Source organism: Tyto alba, unplaced genomic scaffold, assembly GCF_018691265.1.
Source record: "Tyto alba isolate M040663 unplaced genomic scaffold, T.alba_DEE_v4.0 Super-Scaffold_7, whole genome shotgun sequence".
Taxonomy (NCBI): Eukaryota; Metazoa; Chordata; class Aves; order Strigiformes; family Tytonidae; genus Tyto; species Tyto alba.
The window spans coordinates 9,680,980-9,696,867 of NW_024881328.1; the positions used below are offsets into that span (position 1 = coordinate 9,680,980).

At 36.1% G+C, this 15,888-nt stretch overlaps 1 protein-coding gene across 2 annotated transcripts in view; it reads left to right on the forward strand.

The window, feature by feature from the left end:
- The window catches only part of DPP10 (dipeptidyl peptidase like 10), a 555,109-nt gene that overhangs the window by 311,621 nt on the left and 227,600 nt on the right, over nt 1-15,888 (forward strand). For both annotated transcript variants that reach the window (XM_033003141.2, XM_042784121.1), the window contains exons 2-3: nt 2,841-2,955; nt 10,890-10,985. In XM_033003141.2, the coding sequence (XP_032859032.2) occupies nt 2,841-2,955; nt 10,890-10,985 (211 nt within the window). The remainder of the gene's footprint in view (nt 1-2,840; nt 2,956-10,889; nt 10,986-15,888) is intronic.

Genomic DNA, 15,888 nt, shown 5'->3' on the forward strand with positions numbered 1-15,888 from the left:
TAAGTCAATTATTTGTAATAGAGTTTCACAATTTCTTGAGGGTAACCGTTGTTTTCTCACTGCCACTTGCTTGTACGAGCTGCTAGTTCTTCTGTTACAATTGGACTTTGTTAAGTGTCATATGAATAAGGCTTATACTGTTATGTTTAGATTAAGTTTGTATTTTCTATACTATGCTATTAACATTAAAATAATTCTTGCTTAAGGAGTAATACTAGCTTGGATCTCAGTTTACATGCAGGACATAAAAGTTTTGTATTTACGTAAAAAGGCTGGGGATCCTTGCAATGCCAGTGCTGTTAGGGCTATCCAAAAGGGATTGAAGACATAATTCTCATATCCTAGAGATCACCAAAGGCTCACCATCTTCAAGGCTAATCAGGAAGTTGCTGTGTTAATTAGTATTTAACGAGGTGCGAGTGAATCAGAAGGAGCTGAAGAATACGAGGGGAGCAGGCAGGTTTGCAAGGGGTTGAGAAACAGGGGCAGTGGGATGGGGAAAGGAGATAGATGCCAGGAGTTCCAGCTAACACCATTTTTTTCCCCCGTGCCTGTGGAAGACATTAGTAAAAATGCCTGTAGGCATCAAAGATGCATTGTTGGTTGTGGTAATCAGGCTTCTCCTGCATGGCGATCCCCAGGAAAGCTGCAGAGAGCTCCATCCCAGAGGGACCACCTGCTAATGCCATATTACAACTGTCTGCAATAATTTCCTTCTACGTGCTATAATTGAACATCATCCATTATCTGCCACTCAATCAGTATCCACGCCAAAGAGGAGATTTGTGTAATAATAAAGAAGTGCAGTTACTCTTGCAGCCCCTGGGAGGGAAGGACTGAGAGCAGCCCATGCTGGCTGGCGGCCATTTACCGCCAGGCTGGAGCTGCCTTCAGCTGGGGGGGGGGAAGGCTAACACCTTTCAGGTGAGGGAGATGATCCCCTGAAGACCAGCTGTGGCCTAGGGTTTACACTGAGTAGGCAGACTGGCTGCTTTTCCTCCCTGGTGAGGCTGAAAATCTCTAAAATAAGCAAACTCAGCCAGGCCAGGTGGGAGGGTGGGGCCCAGTGTGTGGTTGCTGTAACATTGGGGTGGCCAAGGGGTTTCTTGCTGGGAGCTGTGGTGGGCTGAAGGCTCCTTTGAAACTTCTCCTGTGGGACTGCTTGGAAACTCTGGGGGGGGAATTCCCCTTAGGTTTCTTGGAGAGAAGCTGTCTTTTACAGGTGGAAATGAACAGGTGAGGGGTTAAAAAAAAAAATAAAGTAATTGAAGACACTGTTAGAGATGCTGTTCTGGGTGGTGTATGGTGTTGAAATGGTGTGCAGCAGGTGAGAAGGCTCAAGAACACTGTCATTTTCTGTTGTTAAAGCATCTTAATTTCTCACTCATTTATAATTCAGAAAACCAAAATGAAATAATCTGTATGTGAAAAAGTATTAATATGACATTAGAAGCTTATAAAACATAGCAGGAGGTGCTTTCCTGTGCCTTAGTCCACCTCATAGAACAAGGTGGCTGATGTGGCAGAGTGGCTTCTATCCTTCTGCCCTTTTGTCTGGCAGAAGGGAAAGATAAAAGAATATTCTTCCTATGTACTGGCAAGGTTAACAAACTCAGGATCTCAAATCAAATAGGAGTAATATCTCATTTTCTGTGGCAATTTCTTCTGATGCATTCAGTGGAGGTGGCCTTGCAGGGCTCTGCTGAAGCATGTTATGGCAGGAGGTCCTGGGAAGGGAGAGGGAGACTTTTACGTGGTGTTGTCTTCAGCAGCAAGTGTGGGCTAAAGCCCATGTTTTTCACCCCACTTGGTATTTAGTTGGAGCTTAGTGGAAGCTTGTGTAGACCATGAAGCACTTGCATACCACAATTCAAACTTGTAAGCAGGCTGAAGTGGGATCTTCTGAGAAGTCCATCCCAGGTTTATTTTCACAGAGAGTCTTATCACAGTAATTTATTTTTGAGATAGAAAAGGCATGGGTGATTGAGGCAGAGAAACATACCTGCTTGCCAGCTATAGATAGTGAAAATATTTTCTGTGAAGGTTAGGATTGTACAAAATAATTGTCGTACTGTTTTTTTCATTCTGTTGTTAGATGTTTACATGTTGCTTGATCTCAGACTGTACCATAAACCCAGGCAATGCGCTGCTACTAACAAACCTAAATGGTGTCTGGATGGAGCTAATAGGAGTTAAACATGTAAACACAGAGAATGTAGGTTTAAGTGTACTAGTAGTTACAGAAGCGTTCATTTAACGTTTGTTATGAGCTACTGTTGTTTTTTTTATGAGTAATAGGGGAGCAGTTTACAGTTGAACTACTGTACAGAAAAGGAGCTGTGTGGCTTCGGATGGAATATTTGGTGCCTCAGGCAGTTTTGTAAATGTTTTCTGTTACAAATAAGTTTAACAGTATACATTAAAAAGGATGTGTATTTAAACCTTTATGGTTCATACCACGTTAGGTGGAATTACAGTAAATTACTACATTTCATTTCTGTAATTATCTTTTAAACTGCTAGTTGATATTGTCCTGAAGTTTATGTTCAGCACATTTTAACACCAGTCATATTTTGGACAGCTTGTATAAACTCATTTGATTGTCTCTTAGGGGTATAAAATTACATACATATATATATTTTAGAAAAGATATCTATTAAAAACCATGAGAGTTACACACCTTTGGATGACTGCATGTATTATTGAGAGGGGAGGGATCATGATAACCTCCCATGCTGTGATTATGAGTATGCACAGAGCAATTTTCCAGGCACTAATATAAATATATGATTATGAAACATGGTCTTTTCCTTTTATTTTATTTTTTTCCATTCCTGTAGGAACTTGGAAGTAACAGCCCTCCGCAGAGGAACTGGAAGGGAATTGCTATTGCGCTGCTGGTGATTCTAGTTGTTTGTTCACTCATCACTATGTCTGTCATTCTTTTAACTCCAGGTAACCTGCTTCTTTATTTTATCTTACTGAAGGTGTATAAATCATATTACAGTTATTAAAATGACATATAAATGTTAAAATATCTCTTCCCCTTCAGCAGTTTTAACTTCTGGGTACTATAAATTTGGTGCTTGTAAGATATGAAGAGTTACTGGAAGCCTCGTGGAGCAGAAGCATTTGGCTTTGGCAGTAGGTCCTTAGAACTGTGTCAGCCTTGAGATGGCTATGAGCAATCCTCTTTAGACTTAGCAGGTGTAAGCTGACTTCAAGATTTTGTCACTTGTGTCTTGGTGCAATTTCAGATTCACAGATATGCTAAGAGAAAGCTGTATGTCATGGAAAACTAATACTGAGAATGAATTTTCCTGCTGAATCAGAAGCATTCATTTTTCATATGTATATGCACAAACTTCTTCCATTTTCTTTCTCTCGAAAACAAAGAGAGGGGGAAATTACTTAAAGGCTCATCTACAGAAAAAAAAAGAGGGAGGTGGGCAAAAAGTAGACAAAAAAAAGAAGTTGAACACCTAAAATAATTGTGCTTTTTTTTCCCCTCCTAATTTAATCCGAGTTATTTTTCTGAAGATTTTCTCTTTACTGCTAGGGTAGCAACAATTTAACTGTCTATGAACCGAAGAGAAGGAAGCACTGCTCAACTTTTAAAGAAAAAATTATCTTTATTTTTTTCAGATTTAAAATTATAAGGTAAAGTACCTGATTAAGATGTCACACCTAGATAGTAAATATTGGTCTGCAGATGTTCTGCCATGCAAGTTCCCAGTTTGTGTAAACCAAAACATTAATGAAGTGCTTTTTACTTAACTGAGAGTTCCAAGCAATTTGGCCACTGGATGAAATCAGCAAGGGAAGCTGGGTGAGTCTGTGCATGAGCAAGTACAGTAGCAGACTGCTGCTGCTTGAAAGGAAGGTAGTGAGATTCAAAGGAAGAGGATGAAAAATCTTTTCTTGTCAGAGGGAACAAGACAGCTGGAGACAGTATGTAGGAATACGATGGAGTATTCTGTTTCCTCTGTTTTGTGTAAATATCTACTACATATGCATGGTGCCATCCCAGGAATGATAAAGAAATGATTGTTTGCTTATTTCCACTTAGAACATTTTGAGAAAAATAAAAGCAAAGTTGTGCTGCTGTAGTTTCATTGTATATGAGTTTCTTCAGGGACTAGTAAAAAGCAGATGTTGAGGGCAAATGGTGGTATATCTTGGCACACTTTTAAGACAGAAGATTGTGTTTTTCTTTTCAAGGAGAGGTAACTTTTTCTTTAAGGCTTGTAAAATCTCAAAAGTGTTATGTTGTAATTCACAATAATAAACATCAGTTCTGTCCTTATATCTGTGTAGAATTATTAATGATGTAAAAACATAAATTGAAGTCTTTGAAGGCACTTGTGGAAGAAAGAATAGGCAACCTAGGGAAATGTTTTTTTTTTTGTTTGTTTGGTTTTTTTTTGTTTGTTTGTTTTTTCATTTTTGTTTTGTTTTGTTTTTTTTTTTTGTTTTTTTTTTTGTTTTTTTATGTTAAAAAAGTTCTGTGAATTAGAACATCTCTGAGGCTGCTTCAAAATCCAGAGAGCTTGCTTGAAAATTTGATGTAAGCTGGGACCTACATTTCATCTCAAGTCATGCGAGTATAAACTAGATCTGTCAGCTCAGATGCCCTAAGATACCCAGCAGAGACTGTAGAGCTTGATATAAATAAAAACCTTTTCCCCAAAATTATCAAGGTTTATAAAACTTGGGTTTCTTGCAGGTTGGAAATGCTTACCAAAGAAAGCTTTAGAGGTACATTGTAAGACAGCTGCTTTCCCTATTTTGATCTTAATCAGTGCTGCTCCCGCTTCACTTTGATTAATTAATATATTTTTGGAAAAAAAGTATCGTGATACTCTGCCGCTTTGCTGGCAGGTACTAAGCACTGTAGCTGAAGTTAATCTGGTCTTGAAGATATAGAAGATGACTTAGGGATGCCTATCATTTGAGGAGGGGAAAAACTTGCAGACTCTCTCACAGGTCTGGCTATTGCAAGGTGCTCAGTTCTAAGGTGCTTCCAATCTTATTATATATAATAATTGGTTTTTCAAATTTTTCTCATAAAATATAATAGATCTGAATTAAGATGTTCAGTGCAATAGTGGAATTTTGTCCTCTATTACCTTGGGATAGTTGGGAGTGCATTGCTTTTCATTTCTAATACTATTTTGAGTATCAGAGACTTTTTTCCCTATTTAGTTCTGCCTGTACCAATGGGTGCATTTTAGATTTCATGTAAATTCCCCTAAACATGCTGCTTCTTTTTATGTGATGGTAATAATTTCAGATGGTGATTGCTCAGAAGCCTGATTGGTTTTTTTTGAAAGATCTGTGGAGGCAGAAGTGTATTTACTGATACGCCAAATTCAAAATAAATGGTCTCTTTTGCCTACAGTTATTTATACATTGCTTTGTCCACAATATAAAAAACTCTTAGGTCAGGGTACATGGTCATTTGACTTCACTCAAACTTTGAGCAACAGCTGTCATGCCTTTTTTTGTAAGAGGAATCAATGCTTCTGTATGAGATAACAAGCACTTAAAAGAGAATATTCCATGTAAGTTATATGCAAAAGGCTTCAAAGAGGCTTTAGGTTTTGCTAAAGATGTAAGTGGTATTAAAACTAAATAGAAATACTTGATTTTTTTTTCCTAGTCTTTTTTATTACATGAAATATAACTTGAACATATAACACTAAGCAGGAACCGAGTTGAAGTAAGAGATGTATTTTTAACCTACTATCTTAGCTTCTGTTAAAATATATCTGTGGTGCAGTTATGGTTGTGGTTTTAGTAAATTATACTAACAATATTAGTAATATTTTGGACCCCTTTATATTGCTTTCATCTCTGCTAATACTAGTGTTCTGAGCAAAGAGATGGAAGATCAGACCATTTAGTAACATGAGAGATTGGTATTAGAGTCTGAATAGACTCCCAGTCCACTAACCTCTTCTTGGGGCTCAACAGCTCTTTGTGAACCTCTGTGGACTAAGGAGTACATTAAAAAAGAACCCCATAGTACCCACCAAGCACAAATTGTTACACTGCTCTGTAGCTGGGAGTAGAACGCTTGCCGGCAAGTATCCCTGCTAGTTTTCTTCACAGTTATGTAAGTGCAATGATAAAGAAAGTGCGTGAAGATATCAAAGAATGAGGTTATTTGTGTTAAAGTAAGGGACTGGAATGTGGAAAAACTTTGGAGTTTCAGAATAGGAGCCTGTCTACCCTCTGTGGCAATTTAATTATGAATCCGGTGATATTTTTGTGTGTAATATTTGGAGTTGATTACTGGAGAAATATCTAAGAGAGAACAGAAGAAGAAAATACATTGGGAATAAACTTAAAAATGTAACTTTCTTTATATTGGGAATTAGTGGCCAGTGCAGAGACAGAAATGGCTGTTTATGAGATGCTATCATATGGGTTGTATGTCAATATTAACACAACACAGGTATCTTTCTTCTGCTTTTATTCTATTTAATGTTTTTGAAGTTCTATCACATACTTACATATACTGAAATATTCATAGGCAGATTTTCCGGGATCAGTGTCTCACTCCTGCCTTTAAATCAGCATGTTTTTGTGCTTTGCATCATGACAGTATGTTCCACATCATAGGAATTATCTGAAGACCTATCTGATCAACTACTGTCAATATATATTTCAAAACTGAGAAATGCTCAATTAGAAGTACTAGAAGCTGAAAAGTTTTATATGAAAAATCACCTAAGAACAGCCTAAGACTGGTACAGATGTTGCCACCCTTCTACAGGTATTTGCCACGACACTTAAGGCTGTTTTTAATTTTGGGAATAACAGTAGTTCTACCTTCATGTTAACTTACAGTTTCTGAAGGTGTGGCAGACTCAAATGTTATATGTGGGACTCTCTTACTGAGATACTGATGTTATCATTTATGCCATGCTTGCTGATACATGGTAATTACTTCTGAGAATAGTGGCATGTAATTTTAATCATACACACAAAGCAAACTCAGAGTTTGCTGCCTCTTGATGAAAAACAGAAAAAAAAAGACAGCTTTGCAGAAAAGTTCCTTTAGGGAACATTTAGGTCAGTCAAATTGTCAGAAAATGTGTTTTGAAATTGTTTTGAGTAAAATTAAGCTCTAGGAAGAGGATCCATTTGGTTTACATCCAACAGATAAATATTTTGCTTAGAACAGTGTTGGGACCAACCCCTCCGCACTATCTCTCATACTACTCTTAAATGAATAGAAAGCAAACTAAAAATTTTTTTTGCTGAAGTGGAGATTCATTACCAGAAGATTCAGGTTTCTGTTCAATGCTGTATAGGCTCCCTGTAACTACTGTAAATTGGCAAACAAGTTTCGATATCTGACTACATTCTGGCAAGTTGTTTTTCCTTTTTCATGCAAACTTAATATGAACTATGCTAATTCCCTGTTATTCATATACTTGTTAGCTTGCATACATTTTACTAATGGTGCTTTTCCACTTTTCAGACAGCATTTAGCATCAAGACTTTACCCTAATTTCTACTGTTAAAACTTTATTTTTCCACAGAAAAGTCAGTAAGGAGTTTGAGTTAATAATATACTACACTACATCATTATGAGTTTTATTTGCTAAGTTAGAAGGTAAATTTTATGAGGTATTTAGACTACTTTTAACCTGCAAAAATAATATCCTATAAAATCATGAAAAGTTACGAGGCTATTACTTTCTACTTTTGCAGTCTTCTAGTTTAGTAAGCACAAACAGGTCTGTCATTTTGAATAAATACAGACCAGTTGTTGAACTGTTGTTAGTTTGATGTATAGTTAAAAAGTAGTCATCTATTTTTAACATTTGATTTTTTTGTATCTTCTGTAATCTGTGTTCACTTTCTATACATAATATATATAATTTCAGAACGAAAATACAGAAATCAATGGGAAATATTGCGAGGACATTGGAAATACGATTCCTTCAAGGAATAGTTCAATAAAATTTAAAATGGGAATGAAAAAGAGAGAGTAGGCTATTTGGTAATGTGGTAATAAAGTGGAAAAAGGCAGTCTTTAAAATAAAACAAGTACTTTGTGAAGTACATATTAATTTGTGTTTATGTTCAGGAAGGATTAACACAGTACAGTGTTCTGAGAGTTCATATAATATGTAATTCATCTTGCTTATATATTAACTAAGCATTTTGGAAATGTAAATTACTATTTTAGAGTAGTTTGATGTCAAATCAACATTTTTTGTAAAAGTTATGCAATATGAGATATTGACAGAGTGGAAAGCTAGTGTTAAGGATTACAAACAAGGCTGTATTTTGGTAATGACCTGGCATTAGAAAAAAACTTACTTTTCAAACTTCTACTGAAGTTGCTTGAAGATGCCAATTGTTTTCAGTTTAGAAATATTAACAATTTAAAAAGCTACTTTAAAATCCAATTTATATCAAAATTACTTGGCAGGCATGTGAATTAGAACATAGAGAGCAGAAGCAGTATACCTTTCTTTGATAGCCTTTCTGTACACAGTTGATACATTGTTTTAGTGATCTTTATTATAGTAATTAATAAAAAAAAAAATCTGTGAAAACTAAATTGTCTTGGGTAAGACAATTTTTGGCAACATAACAGCTTGCATGTGCTTGATTGATAGTTGGCAAACTGGCCGGAAGTAAGGGGTCACAATAAATAGAAACAGACTCAAGAAAGGTTAGATGGGGAATCCTTTTGGGATCACAAACAGCGTCAGGACCAGGGTGTGTTGAATCAAAATATGTGATGGAAAACAGCTAATTGAGGGTAGGTAGTCAGCAAGGTTACGGAAAAGGGAAAATGGGCATGTGACGAGCCCATTATTTGGTATTAGGTTAGAAATAGTGTTTTCAAGACACGGAATGTATTTGTGCAGTTGAGTAGAGCATATATAACAACATGTGCTTACTTTGAAGATAAAACCTCAGTGTGTGGCAGGAGCAAGAGCTAACAAGGTCCCATGATGTGTAAACAGAGGGATTAGGTATAAATCAAGAGAGATAATGTTACTCTGCTGTAAAGCTCTAGTAAGTCTGCAAGTGGAATATTGTGTCCCATGCTGGACTTGGAGACCAAAAAATTACCCAAACAGGCTATTTTGATCCCTGAAAGGTAGGAAGAGGGCAAAAAGCTTATTTAAGGATTAGAACATTTGTCTTATGAGAGAGGATTTGAACAGCTCTGCATGCTTAGCCTTATAAGACATCAAGTGCAAGTAGAGTTGATTACGGTGAGTAAGTGCTTACCAGGGCCCTGCTGAGACCTGGGAGGGAGACGCATGCAGAATGCAGCAGCGCTGTGGAGTGAGCAGCGTTGATGGCCTTGTGTCTATTGTAAATTTATGGTGTGCATTCAAAAGGAGTTTTTCTTCAGTGCAGCAAGGATGCACCTTATTAACACTAACTGAAGTGATTGAAGCAGGCAATGCTGACATTTAAAGGCAAAGAAATCATATTGTTGTTGATTCCAGTAAGCTTTCAGCTGGGCCTCTTATTGATAAATTTGGCTGAATAAAGACCAATAGTGGAACTATGATTTACTTTATTCACTGTGAGGGGGTCACATTTTCATCTGAAATGTATTACAGGATATGACCTTTACAAAGCACATTTCTTTGTTAAAAATGTGCTGGTAACATATTGAGTTGACATCAAAATAACAAGATTGTTCCTTGACTGCTGTGATTCTATATATCTTTTTCCTATAGGTCTGTCATCAGTAGTGCTGTTTAATATCAGTAATCTGTAAGGACAAAATCTGACTAACAAAAAGATCTTCTCGTAGAGAAGGTGGATGCCTGACACATTGGAAGGAAAAGCTCATAGAGCAGAGAAATACTGCAGTAATTTGTGGCCAACCGGCCCAGTAATGATAAAATGATTAAAAGACCTGACTGGGCATCTGTCTGGTTGATTGTGTTGGAAGCACATAGGTGCATATTTTTGCCAGTGCACGGGCAATGTATAACGCAGCTTTTGGCAGCTGCTGTTCTCCTAAATAGCTTAAAGTGGTTAGGTGAAGTGCATAGCTGCTATCAGTGAATATTCTTTGGAAACTTTGTGTTTTGACAGCAAAACTTTTGCTTTAATAGTACCTCTCATTTCACATGTTAGTGTGATGGTTCACTATTGAATCTTCACTACTTATTATGTATTTAACCTACAGCACAAGAAAAGTACAATTTAGCAGAGCTTCTTTTTTCTTTTATGAAGCATGGAGATGATTTTAGGAACTGGCAATTTACAGTTTTGTTTTGAAAAATCAATGTTGGCTAATGTTCAGAAACACAATATTCCTAGGTTCTGTGATGTTTGGGAAAAACACAAGGCTGTTAGCCAAATGTTATGTTGTTCATATCACTATAGAGCAACCATAGACTATAAAGAGTGCATATAGAATTATTATTGTTATTTTTTTACATTTTAATTTGTAGGATAGGTGTAACTGGTTCCAAATTTACTTACAGGAGTATTTTACTTAGTTTCTGTCTATACAGGGTGATCAATATGGCTTATATCCTTTGGCTGTCAGGAAGTTTTTGAATTGGTTTGTAATCAGACTTTTCTTATGGTGTACAGCTGTGGGAAGAAGGAGCTTTGCCACTACAGTGCCACTATAATAAATAGCCAAGCACTACATCCTTCAGTCGTCCTGTCCATAAGATACCAATGCTTTATTTTCTGAAGCTTTACTGAAGAAAAATGAAACGTTTTCTTGTAGTGGAAAAAAATAAGATCACAGTATTGTTATGGATTTCAACAGGACCTTTGAACTATGTTTTCTGGCTCTGTAATTCTGAAGTTTTGCAAACTACACTGAACTTACTGTTTTAAATAACTCTAAAATGATCTTGTTGTGTTTATTTTAGATGAACTTGCAAATTCATCGGAAACCAGATTGTCTCTGGAAGATCTCTTCAGAAAAGAGTTCATAGTTCATAATCCAGAAGCCAAATGGATTAATGGTAAGTGTATAATCTCTCACATAATTTGAAACTAGGTAGTAATTTTGAGCATTGAATGATATCACAGGCACTAAGAAAGAATGAGTTAAAATTTCAAGCTCCCTTGAAATTGGCCAGTGTCTTGGTTTTCCTTGTAGTTCTGAATCATGTCTGTTTCATTAAGTGCTGAAGTGTCTTTCTAATTTTAAAGCTCTGTCTAGTATAAGCCCACTACAATTTTCTGTTTATGTTACTGTCTCGGTTGGAGGCAGTGATGAAGAATTGTTTTTAAGAACTGCATCTTGTTTATACATTCACAAAAAGATCAATTCAGAAAATTAAATTTTTCTGTTAATAGCTGAACTTCAGGATTTGAGAACTGGTTCTAACTTCACATCTAGAATGGGTTCTTAAATATTTCAGTATACTTGTACAGCTCTTAGTCATTTTCCGATGTCTACAAATTGTATTTAATGTTCTACTTTATTAAATGATTTATAAATGGTATGCAGATTCCCAAAGAATTATGCAGTTTAAATGTAAAATAGAAAACAAATTCAGGCTCTTTTTTCAACTCATTGAACTTTGTTTCTCTTGGTTGTTCACATATTTCTGTTTGCAAGAATTGTACAAGTAACACAATAGTGACCATCGATTTTGTGTCTTTATAGTTGGATCTCTGTATTACTCCAGGTTTTATAATCAATTACAATAGGCTTTGTGCAAAATTATTGTTAAGGAGTGCTCTGTGGAAGGTAGGAGTTTGGAAGTCTAGTAACTGTGTGTGTAAATTCAGAATAACTTTGTATGGGAAATAATGATTCAATTATATTAATCAACTTTGGTGTTCAGTAGTAACTAGAACTAGTTTTCAGTTGTAGGAATCTATATTGATTGAATTGAATTGTTGCTTTATGATATAGTCTAAAGAATGAAATGGGCATAACAAGGGTAAGTGTATTTCAAAAAAAGCTAAAAAGGGAGAAAACTATGGTCAGCCTATATTTTCCCAGGACCAGCTCTGGTGTTATTTGTTACCCAGTAGTTTAGGAGTAAGAGAGAGAAGGCACAACTTAGTTTCCTGCCACTCCCTTTCCCCCAGCTACTCCAATGACCATACAGTTGCTGAGATGTCCTTAGCTGCTTCTTTGGACTGGCTTCTGTCTGCAGTCAGTGCCAAAGACTTTGATACTAGGTAAAGCCAGAACAGTGTTATTGCCAGGAGGAACAGTTTCTTGTGTTTGGCAGAAGACTTTTTTCCAGTTAAGACTGTTGGCTAATTAATACCTAAAGCAGTTTTTGCTGAATTTGTTGTTATCTATTAAATTCACAAAGCAACTGCCTTTGACCCCACCTTATTTGTAAAATACCGCTCCTAATTGTCAAATAAAGTTATTGCAGACCCAGTATTGTCAAAGTGGTCTCTAAAAGCGGGTAAGTACATAATGGAAAAAGATCCTTATGTGACTTCTATACATTACTTTTGCTACTCAAAAGCTCCATGAGGTTACTCGTCTAAGAACACTAGTGGTCATAACGTGCATAATATTCTGTGCATAAAAATATTACTGATTTCAAGACTCAGGACAAGGAAACTAAAGGGTTACAGACTGAGTTATATTAAATATTGTTGGTAATATAAAGCATGTAGTTTATTTTATTTTTTAACTTTGTTCTGCAGCCTGTAATAAGATAAAAGCTTCTTTTAAGGGTTTTCCAGTTGTGGTAAAAAGAAATATAGAATTTACCACTGAACGTTTGTTGGGATACAGGTTTCTTTAATGGTGTTCAAGATCCATCTTAAGAAACTCATACAGTCGAAGATAATTTTCCTAGTATCATATGAAAAGTGGAGGTCGTAGGCAATTTAGTCTAAAAGTTATGAGGTTGTACAGTTATGAACTTTTCCATCTATTGAAATTAAGATTAGAAATACTATTTAATAAAGAAATGACCTGTGTTTTATTAGCAGTACAGTTGTACTGATATCCAGTCTTTCTGCAGTAATTGTTTTCTCAGCCAATATGAGAAATGGTAAGCATGCGTTTAGGTGTTTTCCTGTGTTTATTTGCCAAAGAAGCAACAAAGTCCAGTGGTACAAAAAAAGGGAAAGAATGGACTTTTTTCATATTAGAGCATGTGTATGTACAGAAATTGAGGAAAAAGTGGGAATAATTAAGAATTTTACTTATTGTTTAGTATTTCTCATAAACATAGAAAAATTATGTGTAGATTTTATTTTTTCCTGCATTTTCTTTGAAAATTCCCAGTATGGTCAATGAAATCAGTACCTTAGATAATAAATGAAATGAGGAGTTTTGCAAAGCAGCTTTTCTGCTTCATGCTTCTATTTTTATTTTAAAGACTTAGGATAAGACTGTATTTTCTTTCTTGGCATGGTAACGTTGCAGTGGTGGCATTACATGCACGGAGAATGAAATATATAACTTAATATTCAGCATTCATTACTGTGGAGCTGGAGGGGAGAATTTGGCACTTTGGATATTGGCAGGGAAAGTGCTTCTGGATTCTGCACAGGAAGATTTTAGCAGAAAGTAAGTAGCTACTTGATACTAGTTTTTGCACCTCTTGGGATAGAATAATTTGTATCCATCTGAAAGTTTTATCATCTTGACCTCCTGGGAAGGGATGGGAATAGACTTTGAAAAAGTGATTCCTGCTGTAAGCAGTTTTTGCAGGGTCTAGAGCATATTTTGTAGAAAAATGTCAGATTTAAGGATTTCAAGTGCTAGGTGAATCACTTTAATCTTAGGTAGGGTCTAGTATTTAACTGCTGCCATTTAATGAGACTTTCCATACTGATGTTTGAATTTCTCTAGCATTGTTTGCCAAACACAATGTTATTTCTTCCTTGTTTGCAAGTTCCTCCACTACAAAAATCATCCCCAAGTCACTGTTTCTAGTCTACTCTTTAATAAGAAAAGCTTTTACATACAGATGTTTTTACATTCCATTTTTTTTTCTGCTTGGAACTGAGTCCACAATTTTATTTGCTTGCTACCGTAGTTAATAATTATGGAGAAGTTTAAAGCTACAGAAGAAATGTTGATCTTTATCTGAGATAATCATCTGTTTGCAAAGAAAATAAAAGAAAAATTTTGAGCGAGTTTTAAAAGCGACAAAATATATTCACATTTAATATAACTTGAAGATGTACTTATGCAGGTATCCTTCAGATTTTTTCCTCCCTTTTTTTGTTCTTTTTTTTTTGTTTTACTTCAAAGGCAATTTTAAAAAAAAAAAAAACTGACTTGGATTTTTGTCTTTTTTTGGTAAGAACTTACAAAGGAAAGTGAAAGAATGTGGATGATGGATAGTATTTTTCTTGAAAATAATAACTTAGTAGTTTAATAAGCTTTTTTCAATTATAAATCTGATCAACTGTATTTAAAAGGACGTGGAGAGCATATACAACCATCAATCTGTTCAATCTGTGTTATCTGAAAGAGAGTTTGATTTCAGAAAGCATTCCAGTTGCTTGGCATAGTTTTGAAGATGTTAAATGAGAGTTAAATCTTCTTCTAGCATTATTGATCTTCAGGTTTTTGTAATAGGAAATGAGAATTTAAAATGCTGCCAGTGAATAATAGAAGTACTTAAATCTGACAGCACATTGCTGCTGATAAGGGCTTTGCATTAGATGGCAAAACAGCTTGGTTTACTTAAGTCTGAGCAGAAGACTGCAATGTATTTTAAAATATCCAGAGTGATTCAATTCAATAAAGCACTGCAGTTAAACTTCCTCTATGCTTTCCTTTGCCAAAAAAAACTTGTTAAGAGACTTAATGAATCTCTCATATTGCTTCTGACTTAGATTCTAACCATTTTGCAACAGGGACCTGTCTCTGCTTCAACTAGGGCATAGCATCTCATTTAATGACCACAGTTTGCTTTAGAAACATTGTGTCCCGGGTGCTAGTACAATACGTTTAATGGAAGGTCACGATATGTGATGTATTAGGGCACAGTTCTAAGCTAGCTGTATCAGTGACAACAACTGCGCATCTCTCTATTAGTTGTTCATAAACTACTGTATGAATCATTCCCTACCTGCCAGTATCAGCAGGCTGCAGCTGGATCTTTGAACCGTACTGAAGCATTTTGTCAGGATATTTTCTCCATTTCTGTTAAGTTACTTAGAAATATGTATGCTGGCCTGTGAGAAATACTGAGATGCTCAAAAGGTTTGCAGTCTAATCCTTATATCTTTGATGGGGTACTTGCATCTCTTATAATCATCGATTCTGACTGTTGAGGACAATAAAATTCAGAATCTTTGCCTTTGTTCCTTCGGTGAATATGGGAGTTACTTGCATTTTTGCTGTTTAGATAACTTTTGCCAACCTTTCCTATATGTGATATTGTGCATTGACTCCTTGCTCGTATTCCATCAGATGGATAAATAATCAGCACAATTATGATATTTTTCATATATCTGAATGAAAAGTGTCAGAGAAGGACCTGAAGACTGCATGACAGCCTGCAGCAGGCTGTGCCCTTGAATCCTGTCTTGTGCTAAAGCTCAGCAAATCACCTGAGTACATGAATATGTACTTCATGGAGCCGGGAGGTATGTAGGCATCTTCTAAGGGTGAAACTGCTGTAAGGGGCTTTGCTGAAATTGTGAGATGATAAAAAAAAATACTTCTCTCTTTCTGTCTTGCTTGCCTCTGGAGTAGCTGTCTGTTCCTGTATTCAGTAACCCTTGCAACACTGCATCACAGGAAGAGTGTAGGGTAACGTGTATGGCTGGTCAGCATCACATCTCTTCAGGCAGACATAGTCCTGCTGATGCAAGAGCAAAGATTTTGGAGCGGTGAGGAAGAGGACTGGGGAGAGGGGGCAGGTGCCAGCACAGAGGGCAGGTCTTTTAGTGGCACTTCAGGAAGGGGAGTGATCTTCG